At 43.0% G+C, this 21,079-nt stretch overlaps 1 protein-coding gene across 3 annotated transcripts in view; it reads right to left on the bottom strand.

Annotated features, from left to right (window-relative positions):
• The window catches only part of PTCH1 (patched 1), a 60,298-nt gene that overhangs the window by 35,739 nt on the left and 3,480 nt on the right, over positions 1-21,079 (bottom strand). For all 3 annotated transcript variants that reach the window (XM_057723839.1, XM_057723840.1, XM_057723841.1), the window contains 3 exons: positions 3,784-3,973; positions 811-880; positions 618-709 (listed from right to left, as the gene is read on the bottom strand). In XM_057723839.1, coding sequence (XP_057579822.1) covers positions 618-709; positions 811-880; positions 3,784-3,973 — 352 coding nt within the window. The remainder of the gene's footprint in view (positions 1-617; positions 710-810; positions 881-3,783; positions 3,974-21,079) is intronic.

Here is a 21,079-nt window from a genome sequence, read left to right as displayed (position 1 = left end):
GATACGTGCGAGCTAGGAGAGAAACAATAACCCAAGCACTAACTCTTGCATAATTAACTGAAAATGTCTACACTGATTAACAGTTATTCCTTAAATGACGCGGTGTATATAATATTCAACTGCTAAACTGTGAAGCATGCCCTACCGTGGCCTTCAAAGATAGCGGACTTCCCTCTTAAATGTCATTAATGTGATCCAAAGAAAGGTTAGCATTTCACTTAACAGGAAGATCTTGAACTTTAACATGTACCTGCTAATAAATTCTCTCCTTAAAAAATAAGCTAAACCTACATAAGTGCTTGGTCTGCAAAACTGCAAACATTTTAAAGAGTTAAAAATCACACATACTCTGAAATAATCTGCATTTTATTTGCATATAAATAGGCTGGTAAAAGTGAATGAAATTTAATGATGCCTACAGAACTTTTTTTGAAAAGAGGAAAAACATTCTGCTGAAGTGCCCTCTCCCCCAACTATTCACTCAAAATATGCGCATGGCATTTCGGTGTTTTTATTTCTTGCTCAAAACTGAAACAGAATAAACAATGATAAAGTAACATCAGAAAATTCTAGAATTTAGAAATCACAGACATCAGAAAACAAGATCACACACTCACAGTAGGTATGCTGTCCCAGATTGTAACTTCGCCCCTTCCCAGAAGCAGTCCAAAGGTGTAATAATTAAACAAGGGTAAAGATATTCTATTATCTGTCAAAGTTGAAAAGAATAGGCCATGCATTAGGCTAATGTATACCGTTGGGCTATTCGAGAACTTTTGAAAATTTTTTGCTAACAAAAAGAAAATATACCTGATCCATATAACCTGTTTCTGTGATAAGTTCTCCAGATTTATAACACAAATGTTCCAATTTCCACTGCCTATTAAAAATAAAAAGCAGAGACAAAAATTTATTATTATAATAAAGGAAATCTGTGCAAAATCAGAACTACAGAACATATAGAAAGAACTGCAATTTTGATCACTTTTCAGTATCTGTCAAAATGAAGCAGAGCTTTGCTAAATAGATTCAACAAGCTTGCTTTAATGAATAGATAATACTCATTGTAATTAACATGTGGGGTGTTTATGTAAATGAATGCTATGAAAGTACTTGAAAAGTCTCGTTTTCTTAAGTGTTCTCCCAATAATCTTGTTTACACCATTAATCTGCTTTTCCACATACATTAAACAACTTCAGGACAGATAATTTGGAGTTGAATTATCACAAATTCAAAATAGGTGTGGACTAATTAGTAAGGTTTATAATGTATTAACATATATTGACGTGGGGAAATATTACTTTTTTTTGCTGGTTAGATAATGTCCTTAATAACAGATAGTGTTCAAAATGAACTTTCCTGCTCTTAACCACAAATGCTATAAACGACATTGCCAGGTAGATCCATTTCCCACTTTACATTCTTCTATTCTTGTCCTATAGAAATTATATCAAATATATTGATCAACAATCACCTCTATTATCTATCATCTGTCTATTATTATAGACCTCTGTTATCCCTAGAAGAGTGCTCTATAAGCCCAGGTCTTCCCAAGTGTATTAGGGAAGTAAGAGAAAATTAGGGAAGGGTGGGGATGAGAACTCCAAGAAAAGAAAAAAAATATATATATAAAACTCCTTCTAGACGGCTCTATTTCATTGGTCTCCTTTTTCTTTTATTAGTCACCCAAAAGAATCTTCTGGACTTTGCCCTCTTCCCTGTGGAACCTTCCCATCCATCCCTCAGTGCCCTGCTGAGATGCCACCTTTCTGCTAAGCTTTCTTTGATCAGTGCTGTTGAAAGTGACCCCTTTCTCTTGAAGCCCAGAGCACTACTAGTCGGCTCTCCTTCTTGACACTGGAGCACCTGTAGGAGGGACTGCCTGTGTTTGGCTTTGTACATGCTTCTCTATACTGTCTTTACTCTCCCTAACTTAGGCTGTCAGCTCGAGAGAGCAGGGCCTGACTCACCCACCCACCCATCCATCCATCCATCCATCCATCCATCCATCCATCCATCCACCCACTCATCCATCTATGTATGTGCTTACATTTTAATTCTATATAGCACAACACATACTATCTAGCATGAGTCGGTTCTCAATATGGCTTGATCAATTGACTTACATTCTTACTTACACTTACTTGAGAAGGGCGTGGCTGTACTTCAGAAAAACCACTGGGCTTGGAGCCAGAAGAAAGGATTTGAAACCTGGCTCTACTATTTAATAACTATGTGAACTTCGACAAATGCTTTAATTAATCAAACTCCTAGTTTTCTCATCTAGAAAAATGAGATGGGTTGAACTAGGTGTTCTTTAATTCAATGCATAAAAGTTCTCTAGTTTCATCGCAGCATAAGACTATAATTTCATTGCACAGATGCTCACATCTTCTCCTTAAGTGTGTAAGTGACAAGCCCCCTCAAGGCAGGGTCCCATTCTGTTAATAATGCATCAGGCATGCTTACAGCGGCCCTGGGACACCCATTTCCAGGTTCTTCATGGGCCTCTACTTGCATTTTGCAAAACTGCACTAGATAGTTGCTTCTCCAACAGTGCTCCTTACAGGCTGGGAGGGCTGTGCTGGGAAGAGTGCAGATAGGCTCTCTAGCCAAGTGTGCCTGACAACAGCACTAAAACACCTCCTTCCCTTTTCCAAAGCCCTTTCAGACATGCACCCACCTGATCTTGTTCTGGTCACTTCCTGACGATAACAGCACACACATGATCATAAATTCAGTTTACAGATGAAGAAACAAGAGGACGCTTAAGATAGGTTACTTGTCCCAAGTCATACTGGGGCCCTAGGATTTGACCTCCAGCTGGAAGGGCCTTAGAGTTAAGAGTTAAGACCATGGAGAGTGGAGGTTACAGTAGCAGGGACAAGTACAGATTTTTGTTTTATTCTCCTCCCCTCATTCTCCCTGGACAATGAATATGTCTACCCTGCCACTTCCTCACCTACCCCATGAAAAACAGTACCTGCCAACCACTCAGTTAAGAGGTTAGGTGCTTGAAAGTCTAAGGGAGACAGGATGCAGTTAGGTAAATGCCAACACAATGGTCTTCTCAACAGTTTAGGGAGATGATTCTGTTTAAATTCACCAATCCAAGTGGTTAGTCAGTCAATCAACTAACGCCAAGTGTCTGCTCTGATCTAAGTGCTGGAGTATAAGAATGGACAAGATCTTTGGACCTGCCCTGATAACTCTGTTTAGCTAGGCAGGAAAAAAGGACTGGGGGTTTCATTCCAGAACTCTGCCTGTGCTTTACTACATCCACAGCATTGCTAAATTAGCTATGAAGCTAACGGGTAGTATTTTGTAAAGATGTGTGAATTCACCTTATTCTGCCTACCTGTCCCCAGGAATTCACCACAGTGGCTCAACCCCTATTTTTTGGTGACACATACCAACTGTTAACACCTGCAGTGAATATAAAGTATGAGAAGTAACTTCTTTTTCTTTCTTATTCTTTGAGTTGACTAAAGGCAATTCAAAATGTAACTGTTCCAAAAATAGCTTAAGCAGTGAACATCTTCAGAATGGGTGGACGGCCACCCAAATGGCTGCTTGAAGGACCATACTCCTTTGGGTATAGTGCCAAGACACTTACTGAAAATACATTATAAAGTAATATAATCCATATGTTACTAGAGACAAACCAAGATTCAAAAAGTCATTTCACTAGAAAACTATATGAACTAACACTCCAGGTGTATTTCCTAGGCAACTTTATTTACTAAGACAAAGGGGTCTAAACCAGCAGCCCACCACCTTACCTGTTATACATATATACATGGACCCGGCTGGCCTGGAGCGCCGAGTCCAGGTGCTGTCGGAGCGCTTCCGTGGTCAGGACGTTAGCACCTTCTTCCTTGGGGGTCTGAATCATGAGCTGAGGATTAAACATAGCCTCTTCTCCAATCTTCTGGCGAGTATAATTTAATTCACGACTTACTCGTCCACCAACTGGTAAACATGTACAGGCTTCAATTAGAACAGCAAAATCCCCACAAATCCACATTTTCTTATCTTACTAAAAGGAGCAGGGTATACGATGAACTCTGGTTATGAAAATGTATAGCTGATGTTTAAGGTAACATTCACTTCATTATGATTGGCAATGTTAACTCTGCCAATAACAAACATATAAAAAATACTCACTAAACCTATTACCAATGGTCCTGCCTGTCACATACGCAAGCCTAATGCATGCGTGCTCTGTGCACCTTCTAACTAACACACCATATGTATAAAGGGGGAGGGGAAAAGAAAACTTGAGACACCTTTTCCTTGCAGACCAGACCAAATACCCGTTACAATTTCTTTCACTTGTATAAACAATGTGCCCCTGCAGCACATTTCAAGATAAATGGCTTCAATTTACACTCTTCTCCTAAATAATCTGGCAAAGGTAACAAGGAAATGTTTCTCCTTGTTGGAAAAAGAAACAAGGAAAGGTGGCAAATGTGTATTTAGCACAAAACTTGCCAGGAGAAAATAAATAATGTGATTCATGTCAGATGCGCAAGGGGAAATCCCACTTGAGAGGAACCAAACGTATCAGCCGTGGCTGTCTTGGGAGGCCCTGGAACCTGCTCTTTCAGACTCACCTGGTCAGCGTCCAGAAAGCACAGGTGCCAGGTTCTGAGTCGCCTGGGAGCAGGCTGCCTGTGTTCTGGAAGCTTCCCTGGTGATTCTGAACCCCCGCCCCAGCTTCTCCAGCAGGCAGCCAAAGCTGGGCATGCGAGAAGCCAGCGCAACAAAGCACAAGTACTGTGGTTACTAAAAACTGCTCTGTGGTCTTCCTCCTCAGGTCCTAGGCTGTATTTCAATTAGGGTTTTAAAACATGCTCGGGACGCTGCAGTGGCTGGGGCAGGAAGGGAGTTTCCCTTCTCAACAGGGCTGTGTGTGAGGATGGGAGCTGTGAGATGAAGCTCTGGAGAGGCTGCTGTGATTCAACACGGTGAAGGGTAAGGGCTTTGAGGGAAGGCCCACCGGGGCAGCGAACAGAAGAGACTCCGCGAGCGCCCTTACCCCCACACACTGCAGTTCCTAAAGGCGCTGTAAGCTGAATGTTCACTGGAAAGCAGGCCTTCAGCTATCTTTTAGAAAGAACCCTCAGGAATCATCTTAGCTTTCCCACGAGGAGAAATCCTTTTTCTTCAAGTTTAGTATTCAAGGACATAAACATTTGGTTTGAGCAAGTAAATAAGTACTGGAAACAGTGGGTTGTTTAGTTCTCTTGGCATATTTTATAAACAAGGGAGCAGGCTAAAAAGCAAATAATGCCCTCATTAGGAAAACCAGTCCAGATTCGCAGACTGGCAGGGTCATCTGTGCAGGTTCACGCAGATGGCCAAGGCCGCCGCGGAACTCTGTGAGGTGAGGTTGAACATACTGTGTGTGTTGGAGAGAGAAGAGGAAGGGGGAGGGGAGGGGGAGGGGGAGGGAGGGAGAGGTGGAGGGGAAGAGAGAGGGAAATCAGTTGGCTATAAAAACTGTTTTGATGCTGCAGAAAACTTTGGCAAATGCCCCAGGGCATTGCGGAGGCCCTTGTAATCCACTTGACGTTAAAGACCATAGGAAAACATAGGAAACAACTTGCAGCAGAGGATGAATTGACATAAGGCCACAGTCCTTCTCAAGATGCTCTGCTAAAGCTGCCTGCAGGCAGGGTCTGGCTCCTTCTGGCAGGAATCACTGTGCATTATTTCAACCAATTAACTAGTGAACTGAATTATACTCGGTCCACATTCTCTAGAGATAGAAAAGCTGTTTGAGGCAAAAAACAACAACAAAAGAAGCCAATTGTAAGTCCAGAGGTCACTTCTGAAAAGCTAGGGAATTATACATCGAGGAGCTCAAAATAGCCTTTTGGAAAAAAAAGCTCAACCTCTCTATTTCTCTGGCTATAAGACATCAATGCCCCACACCTATCAATCATTTATACCTGCCTCCTGAAGCACTGACATAGCACATGATTTCTCATCCTGCTCACAAAGTTGTAGTTCCTTTTACCTTCACTGAAGCTTAAAACGTCAGGTGAACTAAAACCATGAGGTAAAAATAAACATCACCGAAGCAGGACCACAGACCTCCCCACACACCACCCCACCCCCGCCCCTGTCCAGCCTGTAACTATAACCAATAAGGCGATGATTCAAGAAAGGAGTGTGCACAAAAATAAAAATCAAGTGCAAGATTCATGCTGCTAAGAACGTGAACTAAACTCTTCAAGCCCAATCTCATAATGGATCAATTTATTTATCATAGGGGGTTTCAGAAATGATTGTATTTCCTACAAGATATAAAATGTACCTCGGGGATTCCATATCACCTTTTTAGAATTTTTAAGATGTATATTTAAATAAACACCTATATTTTAATAAAGGGGTATATCTGTCAGAACTGAAAACCTTTTTGCTCTTCCACCTCCTTGCTCTAGTGTAAGTATGAATATTTTGCTAATGTGACAACCAGTTTCAACCAAGACTATTATCACTGGCAGATTTAGCAGCCAGAGTTGAAAGACCCTGAATTCTAAAGTACTGTTTAACTAGAGTATGCTGTATCCTACTTTTGAGTACTGTTAAATTAATTTACTTTTCCATTTACATGACCATATTTTACTTAACACCTCATCTTACACAAATATGAATGGTTTTGCAAAACTATTCAGTAACTTTTTAAAACGTTTAGTTGATATTCACTTTCTTTGATAAACAATTGTAACATGACTCGGTCAGCCAGCAAGCACTTGTGGGGTTCATGCTATGGGCTGTGAGTTGGGGTGTGTGGTAGATAAGACAGCTCCAAGAGGCTCGCCAGCCAGTGAGGCAAACCGGCAGCACACACACAAACCCATGTGGTAGTTTCACAGCATGGCAAGTGCCATGGAGGAAATCAAGGTGGAGATGCCATGTGAGTTACTGGGTGGTGGGGCAGGGGAAAGGCCACTTCAAATGGAGTTGCCAGGGAAGACCTAAAAGAAAGAAATGCTCATGTTGACTTCGAAGAGTTAGGGGAACAGCATTCTGGCCAGAGGAACCAGCAACCACAAAGTCCTCAGGTTTGGCTTGCCACAGGGAGAGAAAGAAGGCAAGAGTGGCTGGAGCCTGATGAGACCATAATTATGTCATTCATTTGGTGGCACTGGTAGACTTAGCTCCTTCTCCAGTGTACCTGTGTCATAAACTACACAACATTCATATGGTCTTATATCAGTATTCACTCAAGGCACTCTAGAACAAGCCACCAGAAACAGAAATCCCTTTGGACAGGGCAATTTTACAGACTCACTGACTTTTGCTATATCTAGCAAATGCCTATCCTAAATCACAGCTGAGGGATGGCCCCAAGCTGTTCCTTATCTTGCAGGAGTGTGAAGCTATGCTCTCAGGAAGCCATTTCAAGTAACTGAAATTACAGGTGTACTTTGGGGGAAATGGTTTGCTCCCTTCTCTTTACCATTTTCAAGGTCAAAGTCCTTCTTTATTATTTTAAAAATAATCTCATATTCATGAAATACTGCATAGTCATTTTGACTACTGAGCAGAATGACCCATAAGAGCCAGCATTTGTGATATAGATTAGGTATCCAGCCATGCAAACCGCAGTTATTACTGTGTGGTGGTTTACGAATATCTACCCACTTCGTTTTTGGGGTTTACCTCTATTTCTCAGTCCTTCTGCAATGAACATGTATAATTAAAGACTCCCATGTGACAAAAAAAAGAAAAATACAAAAGCTACTTGATAGGCACCTAAATTCAAGACAAACTCAGTGCAAAAATATTAGGCATCTCTATCATATTCTGAAGTCCTCTTATATTTTTTCCTTCTTCCAAACTCAACAACTGTAACGACAAAATAACAACCAAGCTTTTTGAACAACACCCAGGAAGACTGTTACTTAGGATCCTGGGACACAAAATAAACTCTTACGTGTGTGTGGTGCTTTCCATTTGCAAAGCCCTTCACACTCATCATCTACTTATTCTGAAACATTTTGCTTAGTGCTACTCCCCAGTCAAGTGGAGGCAAGGTGAACGGACAGGCAAGGGGAGCACAGATCAGAAGACCTGGCTTCGGAGTCCCAGCCTTGCCACTTGAGGCACTGGAATTTGGGATATAGCTGAGTCTCAGTAACCTTCTCTGTAAAGAGGGATAAAAATGGTACTACTAGGATGGTGTGAGGACTGACAATTATGTGAAATTTCCCAAACCCTTCACCAGGAGCTGAGTAGACATCCATTCATTTATGTGCTTATTGCAGGGCACGTATCATCACCCTTACCTTACAGAGCAGGAAACACAGCTGCAGAGTTTGGGTGACTTGCCCAAGGTTACCAGCTGATCGGAGGTAGAATCAACCTTTAACCTTGAGCTCAACTGCCCTGCAAGCCTCAGGGCTCCTGTGCACCAGCTGAGGATATGAGTCTAGGAGCGCCAAATTCCACCTACCAGACTACCGTAAGCTCACAGATAGATAGGTTTTAAGAATGCACGTAAGTATTACATAGGACAAATAACTGGTATCTTTATTTAAAGGACAACAATGCTGCCTTTCAAATTTTTCACCACCACTGAGAAGACAGTTTTTTTTTCCTACAGGGCCCCATGGGCAGTAGTGGACAGGCCCCATTTCCCTCTGCTCCCCAGAGGCGCCTGTCTTAGATGGGGTAGAGAGACGAGGGCACACAGAGAACAAGCAGCCCTAAGCCTCTTTACCTACAAATTCTGCCATTCTATTTTCCAGAAACCTGAGGCTTAAACCAATTCTTTGAAAGAGGCGAGGTAAAAAGCATCACTTCTGCAAAAAAGTTCCTGAACCAGTTCTGCTGATCCTTTCCTCCCGAAATCAGACGAAGTATAATTTTCCAAGGTGAAGAAAGGCCAGCAGAGGTGGGAAACCATCCCGCTCTGCGGTCCATACCTTCAGGCCAACACCATTCCAACCCACGGCAGACACCAGACATCCCCCCCGCGATGTTCTGCTGCATCATTCCTCAGCGCAGCCTTTCGCACAGAGCTTAATAAACATCTGTGGCATTCATGCAAAAAGCTTTCAGCAAAAGCTTATTGTGATTCACATAAAGATGTTCTGGAGGACCAACCAAAGTGCTTTTCCCAATACATTCCAAGTCCTTTCAGGGAGGCACTGTCCGCTGCCCACTCACCTCGGCGCACACTCAGTGTGTTGGATGAATAAATGAATGAACAGCCTCAATACAGAGCCTTGGGAACAGGCAGTCATCTGTATAAGATATTAATTCTCCCCAAAGCCTCAAAAGTCAATCAGTCAAAACAAATGACCCTTTCAGCCTGAAAAGTACCCACTCAGAGTCCAATTAGGAAAATGGGGTCTGTGTATATGCAAGTGGGGCATTTGCATTTGATTAATCCCATGAATTATCTAACAGCCTCTAGACAGATTTTTTTTTCCCTCCTTTAGCTGCTTCAGGTTCTTCTTTCAATCGTGTGATTAGTTATTGTAAGCATGAAAAAGTACAAATCTCTAAAAGGGTGTAACTGTAAAATTATTAGCACCAGCTCATTTTCTAAACTGAAAAAAATGAAGATTCAGTAATTTGGGCAATTGGCTGAAAACTTCTGGGCTGTGCATTTTAGTCACTCTTCCACCCATCTCTTTTATTCATGACTCGCCAACTGCTGCTTAAGCTTCTGGGCTGTTTCTCTCCTGGTGGGATTGTGCCCTTGGGTGTTGCCATGGAAAAATGCTAGAATCATATAGCCCAAAGAGAATCTGTCTTCATGAAGTGAGCCCAGCGCAATGAAAACAGCAAAAACAAGACAAGAGCAGGACAGACACACTGTGACGCCTCCCCAGGGACTGCGAGGGGGGCCGAGGAGGGCCGAGTGCAGTGGTAGCAGAGGCTCTGAGCATGCGCCAGCGACGAGCCCCCACACCAGCTGTTTGTGGTACCATCTGTTCCCACCCAGGCTGCTTCCTCTGAATGGCTTTCCCTGAAGCCGTCCGCTCGCCCTGTCGGACACGATCAGGTCAGCCCAGCATTCTACCCACACTGGACCCGCTGCCCGCCACAGCTTCCCCCACCCGGTATTTCTCACATGGCCACCAGCTCCCAAGATGACACTGCATCTGTCAGGGGGCCCATTCTTCACTGGTCACTTGCTGCTGTGGCAAATGAGGACTGGGGTCAACCCCACCTAAGACAGGCCAAGTGAAGTCAAGCCTGCAGACCCCAGGACGTTCCTGGCTTCCAACAGGATGAGGCAGAGTGGAGCTCGGCTCTATCCCTAACTGCATGCTTGGCCAGCTGTGAACTGTCCCAGGTCCTACCATGATTTCACCTGATTGCTCAAGTGCTATGGGCAAGCAGATGCAAACCCCAGTCCTGTGCTTCTGCAGGAGCTGAGTGAGCCCAGGAGGGTCCAACACAGAGCAGCATGCTTGCTCAGAGGCAATGCTGGACCAAGAGGCAGAACGCAGGGACCAAAGACAGCATGTTGTCATCAAGTTCTAAGTTCTTAGTGAAGGCCTCCTAATGTCTTCATTTAAAAAATAAAAACACAAAGCAACCGAACAACAACAAAACCAAATGCTTGCAAGGCTGTGGGCTCTCTATCTAGCATACAGGCTGTTGCATGACATTAACCCCAGTTCCGTTCTCCCAGCTTCTGTGGAGCTGACATCACCTCTCCGCTCTGAACAGTCTTCTTGCCATTATCCAGCCTGGGCCTCTTTTCACTGGCCTCCTACTTGAGCAGCCTGGGGAGGGGGAGATCATGTGAGTCCCCACCTTCACATGCAGGCTCCCTGGCCCCTGTGGAACTCCCTGCTGGCCCGATTTCTCTCCCGCACCGACCCTTCCCTCTATATCCGCGTGGGGAGACGCACGTCACTGGTCACTGGGGGCCACTTTCATGATTGTGTTGCCATCAGGATTAGCTGGATTAGGGGCTGATGCATAAGGACCCCCTGGTGCTGTGAGGAAGTTTCATCACTAGGTCGGCATGGTGTGAATTATGTTCTGTCACCACTACCACTCCTTACAGCCACCAACCAAAAAGTAGGGGTGAGGGAGAGGTGGCAGAAAAAATGCTTCCAGAGCAAAAATGCATGAGCTCCTCATGGCAATAAATTCCCCCATCGTGCCTTTCGAAGGGCATGAACCACTGCAGACTGTAGACTGCCTCCCTTTTAAACAAGAAACCTACCTGATTCTTTTCTTACCCATAAAGAACTTCATGGGTCTGACAGTGGCAGTAGGTGGAATGGTAAGCATAGCTGTCATAAGACACAAGGGAACTTCTATTCCAGCCCTTTGCTAAACCAGTCAAGCAGTTTGGGAAGAGTCAAACCGCTGGAACTTTATTATGTTCCAGGCGAACCAGCACCTTCATGATGGTCAATTCCCATTCTTCTAAAGAGGCTTGCACCACCTCACCTAGGGGGGGTTCCTATGTTTAATCTGAAGAAAAACAATACGGACAGGAGCAGAGGAGGGAATGGGGAGGATGGGTGAAGGGAACAAGAGGATGGGGAGAAAACCAGAGGCACAGCTCTCAACTCCTTTTAAAAATTCACTGACTGCAAGTTTTCCTCCCAGGAAATCATTTGGCCCATTCACCTACCCAAACCTCCCATCCTGGCCGCCACTCATGTGGACCCTGCATGAAGTAAACACAATTTGTAGAGAAAGTAATGGGATTTCTGCAAGTGTGTGTGAGTGTGTGCATGTGTGTGTGTGTTTTATAGAATAGTCCCTCTTGCACAGAACCGGGCTGTTCCATCAAAGCCGTATCTGTTATATTTCTGTCTTTCTCTTCTGTTTGGCGTATTCACCAACAAGAGAAAAGGAGGTAAGCTTTGGCGGCCCTGACCTGCAGCTGGAACACAATACTTTCGCACAGCCCTGCCGACCCCTGACATAAATTTTACACCGCAGCTGGCATTTACACACTCAGCATTACCATATGTATAGCTGCTCGGTGCTAATTATGCTAATCACCTGTCTAACTCGCTGCTGCGAAAAATGGTTGTATTTAGCAGTCCAGTGCCTACCAATGCAGCTTACTGTGTGGCTGAAATGTACATTCAGACGGCCCTGAATGGCAAGATTTTTCCACGTTGCTGGCTACATTCAGGCCTCAGAAAAATTTATTCAAGTCAACTGGTTTCGGTCCGCAACAAAAAAGTTACGAGAAAAAAGTGAGTGTGTTCTTGCCCTAACATTCTGGATCTGCTTGCAAGCAAAATGATAAATCAATTGGTGTGGGAAACAAAAAGGGAGAGAGATTTCTTTTGGGAGCCATGTGAAACTGTAGCCTATTTAAAAAAAAAAAAGAAAAAAAAAAGGGTCATCCTATTCCCCAAATCTCTAGAAAGAGCAGTTAATAGATATTTAGCCCTAATCCCAATTCTCTCAAATTGCAAGCTTTGTTTGCAATTAAGCAAGGTATTAAACACGTGCGGTTTTTTTTTTCTGGATCAAGTGTGGACTAAAACGATGATATCATTTTTTAACTTATTACAACACTGTATGAACCTCATGGGGAAAAACATCAGGTAGGAGGAAAGAAATAATGTCTTAGGTAGTTTGGGAAAATTCTTTTGTTATTTTATCTTTTAGAATGCTTCTATTTAAAAAGACACTGTGTGATATTTACATCTATTTTCTGAAGTTTTCTGATTTCTCCACTAAAGGAGCAAAGGAAATCAAGGAAATGGGGGTGGGGAAGATGGGAGAATTCAAAAAATAAAAACAAAGAGAAAAAGTGGTTGGGGAAGGATAGAGGGAAGGAGGGAGGGAGAGAGAGTGAGGGAGAGAGAGAGAGGGAGAGAGAGTCAAAAAGCCTACATTTTCCTTAATCTCCAAATTCCTGTTTTTATCATCAGTTTCTTAAAGTAATTTTCTCTGATCATTCTATAGAATAGAGTTCTTAAATCAAGATAACATTATTACAGGTTGTTTTAACAATTCCCCAAGTCCAAACTGAAACCCCATTTCCTCCTAACTCACAAAATACTTTCCTATAAATTTTTAAAAGCCCTGAATCTAGTCACTGTAAGGACTGCTTGCTATTTGATTATTTGGGTGTACAGATCATGGCCAGGCATTCCAATCTCCTTGAAATGCCCACAGCACTTAAAACACAGTCTACTAGAGGGATGGCCCAAAGTGCTTAGTTACTTTCTCACCGCCAAATGATCATCATGAGATTCTTTATTTAAATTTGGAAACTGGGAGCAAACTGGAAGGCCATTCATGTTGCAGTGTAACTTGGGTTACAACCGCCCCTCCCCCGCCGCCCCGCCCAGTGGTACAAAATACCACAGTAGCTCTGTGATTTATCTCAGGTTTACACACAGAAGGTGTACCAACCCAGCAGGAGGGGGTTGTGAAAGAAGCTGGCTTCTCCTTGCCTTGCTTCACTCACCTTTCAAGTTAACTCACAGCAGATAAAAAGGGTGATGCTCACAGTACCTGGAAGATGCAGCTATGAAGACAAGAGCTTTCTTCCTATCAGCTTGCCCCACCATTCTGTTCAACATTTTATAAACTTATCTGACTCAATGAAGCAACATTTATCCAAGCCACATTTTGCTCTCTTTGGCATCCCAACTCAAGTTGCTTTTCCTTGCCAGTCCAAAGTATTAATTCATCTGGGTTTTTGTAGTTTCAAATCTTGACTATGCAGCCAAAAATACAAACAACACGATCGCTACTGTGCTCAATGCAGAGCACTTACCCCTCTCATCCCCTCTCAATCTCCTGCTCTTCTTAAATAGGAGATGGACCACCCTGCCTCATGGCACAGAGCAGTGTTTACATTGCAGTACTTGACTGTGTAATACATCTGGCATTTTTGGGCAGGATTCCTGAGCTAGGGGCCAGAAGCCCTTAAGCAATGATTTAAGGGAAAAAAATCATGCACGTTGACTTAACAAAGCCCACTTCCAGTTCCTTTTGCTTACTTTCATACGTTTCATCAATAACTGAAGACCATCTTGGTCGATAAATTGGAGAAGTCTACTGTTTTTCCTTTACTTTAACTATGAAAAATAAAGCTTGTGCTGCGGTATGGAGACTTGCTTCTCACTAGCCTTGCCCTCACAGCCAGTGGTGTTTTGGGACCCACAGGCAGTGTGGACTATTTGGGCCAACTCACACCTGGGTTTCTGGATTAGAAATAAGGCCCTGCCTCCACATTATAAATCTCTCCAACGACAAACTTGTCACTCATTAGCAGGTACCTGACTGCCCACCAACGATACAATTTCCTTAACACATGACAGCTGTTTTTCCAACTATGCTCTAAACCCCCAATACAACAAAATGGTCATGGTCTTGAAGAGACTGAGGACAGGATGCATCTTTCTGTACATACAACTCCTAAAAGTCTTCACAACTGTCAAGCAGTTTCTCAATGGCAGCATTCTAAAGTTTTGAAAGTCTAATTGTTTCTGTCAAACTTAAAGGTACATGTAGAAAAACTGAGATACTGCAGTGTGAAGGAAACAACCGTAAATCCAATTTAAGAGAAAACAATGTGAGAAGTATTACCATAAAGCACCTAAATTCAGAGTCTGGAAGCAAAGAGTGATGAAAGTGTTTATATTTTGGTGACCCTGATGATATCTGTGAGTGAAGGGAGGTTTCCACTGAGGAAATCCCAAGGAGCTTCCTCCTTCTGGACTGCCAGAAATGCCTTTACGAGCAAAGCTTTCTGCTTTCCAAGATGTCACCTGAGATTTCTTGTGTGGATGGACCATCTACTACTGCGGCATCGGCCAAAATTTGGATGTGGAAACCTGTCCTCTTCCATCTCTATGCAAGCTCCATGTTCTCATTGGCTTTGATGTGAGTTCCACCCAGGGCAAGCCTGAAGGTGGAGCATCTGGGCTGGAATGCCACGGTGTATGTTTTGCTTACCATCTCAGAAATGCTATGGGGCCCAATTCTTCCACATTTCACATGGCACATTAAGCACAGGGGACTGAGACTTGTTTCACAGTCTACACATCAATGGATTCTAAAGTTACCTCAAAATGTCATTAAAATGCCATGACTCTTCAACAGGGGAAGCACATCTGCTGATAAGACCCCACCAAAGACTATGGTCTTAAAACCAACCCTCACCACCCTAAGAACCCCAAGGATGCAAATGGCAGCTCTGCATCTAGAATCTCCTACACCTGATTTGAAATAATACATTTTCTAATTCCTTCCTGTCAGTTTGCGATTAACCAGATTTACTACCATTTCAGATCTCACACTAGTAACTCCAGAGATCCAGGGAGGAAATGATTTGGGCAGTTTATGAATAGGTGGGTAGAGGGAAGGGTGGGAGGGAGAGGGGCAGAAGAGAGGAGGGGAGCTGAGCAAAGGGATATAGGTGAGGAAGGAGGATGGAGAGAAGGTTCTGCGAACCGATGAGCAGCAAAGGAGATAACAGCATCATAACAACAGAAGCATACAGGTATGGTGATTATTTAGGGATGTCTCACATAGCTGGAATTCCCTCAACTTTTTTTTCCAAAATAGTGTCAAAATAGTGCTAAGTTGAAATACTGTATTTCTGCAAAATGGCTTCTATTAAATCTGGTCTTCTTTCAAATAATTTTAAATATTTCCATACTTGTTTTAAAAGTCGAAAAAAAAAAAAAACAACCTTTAAAAATAAAACATCCCCCTCCTCTCAACCAGTTGAATAGGCTACTCTTCAGGGGCTAAATCTGGGCAGATCGCGGACATGGACAAAGTGGCGGGGGAGGGGGGACCGCCACATAAACAGCCCCTTCCACTGCATAACTGTGACCCCCTCAATAAGAGGACAGAGAAGTTACAGCTCAGCCCGGGTGGACAGAGCTCCAGGGGTCACAGGGAGGTCAGCTTTGAAGGAGAAATCCCAATGAAATATAAACATGGCATTGTGGAAACCAGACAAATCTCCCATAGCTTGTCCAGCCAGCGTTAATCTCGCCATCAGCTGTGGCGCGTAATCCAAACAAACCGATCCGGCGGTTCATACATCTGGAAACTGTCATCTTCTGGAGCCTCCAAGCAGCGTTCCGTGTATCTGAAACACCCCATCGCCCAACCTGACTTCTAAACTTGTCGGAGAGTCAAGAGTGGCAGGCAGCAAAGAGATATGATGATTCACAGGGTCAACTGCCCTGGGGAGATGGCATCTGAGGCTATTTATTATTTTTAAAGCAATTATGATTGGACATTAATTTTTTGATCATTTTTCTCCAGATATGAAAGATAGGCCACAATTGCTTCCACCTGTGTGTATGTGTCCATTATCAGAATCTAATCAATACCTATCTAAAACACATTGTTCATTTTAAAAAGTGCCTAGAGGACCAAGGAGCAGAAAGGAGCTGCTGCATTTCATTCCTTTTGTCCCCTGTGAAGTGCCAAAAACTGACAGTCCCAGGGAGCAGAAACTGAAAGATAACCTTGGAAAGGGCAGTAAGAGCAGAGCCCATGCACTGCCTGTCTGGCTGATGTGCCTTAGTCCCTCCCTGTCTCTTTGGTTCTGCTGCACCTGGGGAAAAGTGGTGTGTGACAGGGACATCTGGAGAACTAGACCACCAAAGAGCCACTGTGCTACATGGGCTTCGGAAAGGAGCTGTTACTGCAATATGAACAAAGTCCAGTGGACTTATTATTACTTATTGCTTTTTATAAAGTCACATTCATGCTAAAAACCTTCAGCCTACTGTGTTTGAAATGCAAACAGGTCTATCTGCAAAATTAAGTTACCTGAAGGAAAAGGAAAAAAGGGTATTTAATTCTTCTATGGCTTACCCAGACCCACGTCTCTCTCTCAACTTTTCATGATGTTTTTATTTACTATTTGAAGTAATTCTAAGAATAATCAAAAATTTAAGTCATTTGCATGAAAAAAGGTAGTTACCTGGGTCAATGTGGGGATGGGGAAGGAGGATTATTTTAAAAATAAAACTTTTGCATTTATGGCAATGCTTTGGCAGCCACAACTCTGTCATAATAAAAGCCTTCCATCTGCACAGCATGGGTCTTCCAATTGAAATCTATTATCTAAACCAGCGGTTCTCAATTGGGGCAATTTTGACTCCCCCCCGCCCCCCGCCACACACACATTTGACAATGAGTAGAAACACGCTGTCACAACTGGGAGAGTGCTACTGGCATCTAGTGGGTAGAATCCAGGGATGCTACTAAACATCCTGCAATGCACAGGCCAGCTCCCACAACAGAGAATTATCCAGCCCAAAATGTCAATAGTGAGAAACCTTGCTCTAAACTGAAAAGGATGGTGAAGCTCAGTTATCTCCTCTAACTGCCTGACTTAGAGCCAAGAACAGCCAAGAACACTGAAGGCTTATGCCAGCAACTATGAACTCTAGCTACAAACTCAAGTGCACTTAGAAACATCACGCGAGCATTTAAAACAAACAAAAAAAAACCATTTCCCTTAAAAAAAAAATCAGTCACAACTTGTGTCTTCCTCTCTTGATGCCGGCTTTCAGAGATGTTAATCACCAAACACAAGGCAATATGGATTCACTTCAAGGCTGTTATCTTTTGCAGTAAAGGAGGCTGGAGGCTGGGCAAGCTTTGAGGAAAAACACCCCCAAAGCTCAAAAAAGATAAATGAACATTGTGTCACCAGAGAATCATGACAACAAACTTGCGTCTGAGAGAGGGTTGTAGTGGGGGGTAGATATTAAGTGAGACAGAAGGATAAAAATGCTAAGCAAAAATGAAAAGCCAGCAGAGAAATGGGCAAGATTTAAAAGAAGGCATTTCCCTTCTGTGCCTGGAAGGATGAGCAGCACTCTGGTACCAGGGAGGGCGCTGGGAGCCAAATACACTAGTGTAGTTCTTGAGGCAGGCAAAAGATGGCTAAAAGAAAGAGCTGACAGCTCCCCCGCCACCTCCCCAGCCAAACACTGTGCACACATCAGAGACCTTCCTGCTATGCAGCTGGACCTTCCAAGCCTCAAGGCTTTGCATCTCAAACCTCATGTCCCAACCAAAGGCAAGCACTGGGAGTTCTCCCAGAGGCCACACCCCTGTCCTCTAAGCCTTTGCCCATGTTGTTCCTTTGGCATGGAATGCCCCCACCCCCCCAACCCCCCACATCTCCAGTCCTGGTCCTGACTCAGGCACCCTCTCTCAGGGCTGTGCTGGAAGGTGCCCCTGCCATCCTGCCACTGGTCTGTGCGTCTCCTGGGTGGAAGTCCGCTGAGGACAGGGACTGTGGCCTTTCACCAACATCTCTCCGGAGCTTCATGCAGTAACTGGCACAGAGCAGGCACTGAGAACATGTGCTGCATGGATATTTCTATTTTAAAATAACAATTAGTCTCTCCCTGACCTTGCTGCCACTGCCTTGTGTTTCAGTAACAGCAGATGTCCACCACATCGTTCCACATATTATTTCACCAAACCTCATAATTCCATTCACAAGTAAGCTAGATTTGAAACTTTTTACTTGCAAAAACTATAGCCCTAAGACCCAAGCTAACACCTAACGTATATTGACAGTTTCCTAAAAGGCAGTCATTGTATGAACATTGTAACTAGAGAATCAAAGAATTCTTATCACCAATGCCATAAAAAATATCTTCCTTATCTAGCTTATATTGGCTGCACATTGTGGTCAATGTATTCAAACTCTCTTTATAAAGCCACGTTTCCCCAGCATGTTAAACAAAGCATGAAAGCCAAATCAAAGATACAGCCTATCATGTGGATCCCTTTAATTTGCTGGCTCTATTAAAAAGATAACATTATTTTGGCAGATACAATGATACTTGTAATGTCTATGTGTATACACAAATACAAAGCCAAGTGGAGATACATCATCTATGAATCTATCTAGATATGAATGTGTCTATGTATAGATGCACACAGCTGCCTTTGTGTTCGTGTATATGCACGCCAATTTTTTACCCACAGGAGAAATAACATTTTCCATACTGTCCCTCACATTCTCTCCCCTTGCAATCTCTTATGTTTTCTTTCCTTCTGCTGCCTTTAAACTACAGAAATATGCAACCTCTATTCACTTGGTTTATTTAGTGTAGCAAGCACCCTTTTTTATGTCCAGAACATTTGCAGTCTCTATTAAGAAAAGAGCATCTAACAGACTTCTTTGCTGATAGTGATGAAAAACTTATCTAAGACATTAAAGTGCAAAATTAACCTAAATTTCAAGTTGCTTCTCATTCTACTCTCCTAAAGTCTAGGATAGCAGAGAGGTTTTACTCCGCAAAGCAAATGCTTCCACTATTTGCTGCTGACATGAACACTAAGCTCGCTATGTCAGGAACAAGACTTCCTCATTGTTACCTCTACTTTGAATTTAAATTAAAATTATAAAATGGTATGGTGGTCTCTGCGGTTGGGTTTACGTGCATTTATGACACTGTAGCTTTAGCTTCTTCTACAGGGGAAGAATCTAGCATACTATGAATTAATGAATGAATGGCAAACCAAGGTCAAGGCAACAGGAGAGCAGATTGACTTGTCATCAGTAGGCAGAGTGGACACAGAGACATAGAGGATCTATACTTTCTCATTTGTAAAATGGGACAATAATTCAATTACATGTTAAAAATGTTACATAGGTTATCAGGTTATAAAAATAAAGATAATAATAGCTACTGAGTGGTAAGGCATGTGATAACATATAATAAATGATAAGGATAGTTGGCCAACAAGTGATGGTACTGAGTAAATAATATCTGGCCAAAGAACCAGCGAGCCGCACTGAAATTGCCAAAACAGAACGGGAAGGAAAATAGCTCAGAGGCCCAAAGGAGCCAACATGAGTCTTATCTCAGGTGTGTCACTCCCAAACACTCTGTCACTAAGCTAGAGCCCCAGTGAGAGGACTAATAAGCAGGCTTCTCCTCCCAGGACTTGAAATGAGTTGTGTAATGCAAAAACATTCTTACTTTTAGAAATATTTATACAATGTTACATAAACAAGTTACATTACTTCTCTTTAAACTTATTAAAAATCAACTGAAAAGTCTTGCCCAAAACAGCAAAAAAATTTTTCTGTCATCACCGACACTCAACAAATGTGTTGGCCTAAGTAGCAGAAAGTGAACATTTGGACAAAGCTAGGAGCCCCCTTTGCTCATTCCTTGTTGTGTCCTAGAACCTGTGGTAGTTCCCCACAGTCTAGCCAATCACATTTCCAAAACGGAGCCCTGCAGTCCAGGGTCCAACCAAGCTACTGCACCCTATCCCCGCCACACTGGGGGCCTCCCACTGCCCGCTGCCCACTCAGCTTGGGCCTTTGCTTGACCCTCTTTCTGAGCTCCTGCCTAGAACTCCCTCTCTCCTCTTCTCTCTAAGGTCACCCTAAATGTGCCTCACCACCTCCATGGAAGTTTTGTTTTTTCCATTTAACTTTCATGGCCCACTTCAATTGTGAGCTCAGATTCAGTGCAAGTCTGACATTCAGCTCTAGTAGTTTTAAGTGCATGAATGTGTGCACAGGAAGAGTCTCACACCTTCAGTGTCACTTACAGCGCCTAGCACAGTGCTAGCACCATTACAGATGCTCAGTAAACTTCCTGCAAGGACATCACTGCTGCTTAATAAAACCCTTCTTTTATCTACCAATGACAATGAGGTGTTGAGTTGAGGTAAACCACCCCCATGGATTCAATCCAAAGAACACCGTTGTATGAATTACCAAGCTACTTAAGGCAAGAATGTTTTCTGGTCTTAATCATTTGGACTATTATTTTAATTGTCACTTCTCAACTAAAGACTCCACCATATTCTTGCAAAACACTGAACACTGAACACTGAGTCTTCACAGACAAGGCAACATTAACAAAATATTCTCCAAGGTTAGTTCTCCAGCAGCATTCTGAAAGGGATCAATTATGCAATTATGCATGTAACTCTTAGGCTTCCAAATTTTGTCTCAAATAGCTTTCACTAGGAATGCCTCAGATATTCTGGTTTGAAATATGTACATAATTACCTCAATCCTTCCCGGCCATCTCTTTGTAAGAGATTCCCTAAGCAGTTTTTAGGGGTTAAAATGTTTCCAAACAGCAA

The sequence above is a fragment of the Hippopotamus amphibius genome, chromosome 2 (genome assembly GCF_030028045.1).
Source record: "Hippopotamus amphibius kiboko isolate mHipAmp2 chromosome 2, mHipAmp2.hap2, whole genome shotgun sequence".
Lineage (NCBI taxonomy): Eukaryota > Metazoa > Chordata > Mammalia > Artiodactyla > Hippopotamidae > Hippopotamus > Hippopotamus amphibius.
Note: the sequence above shows the minus strand (reverse complement) of the source record. Positions and strands in the feature narration are given on the sequence as shown.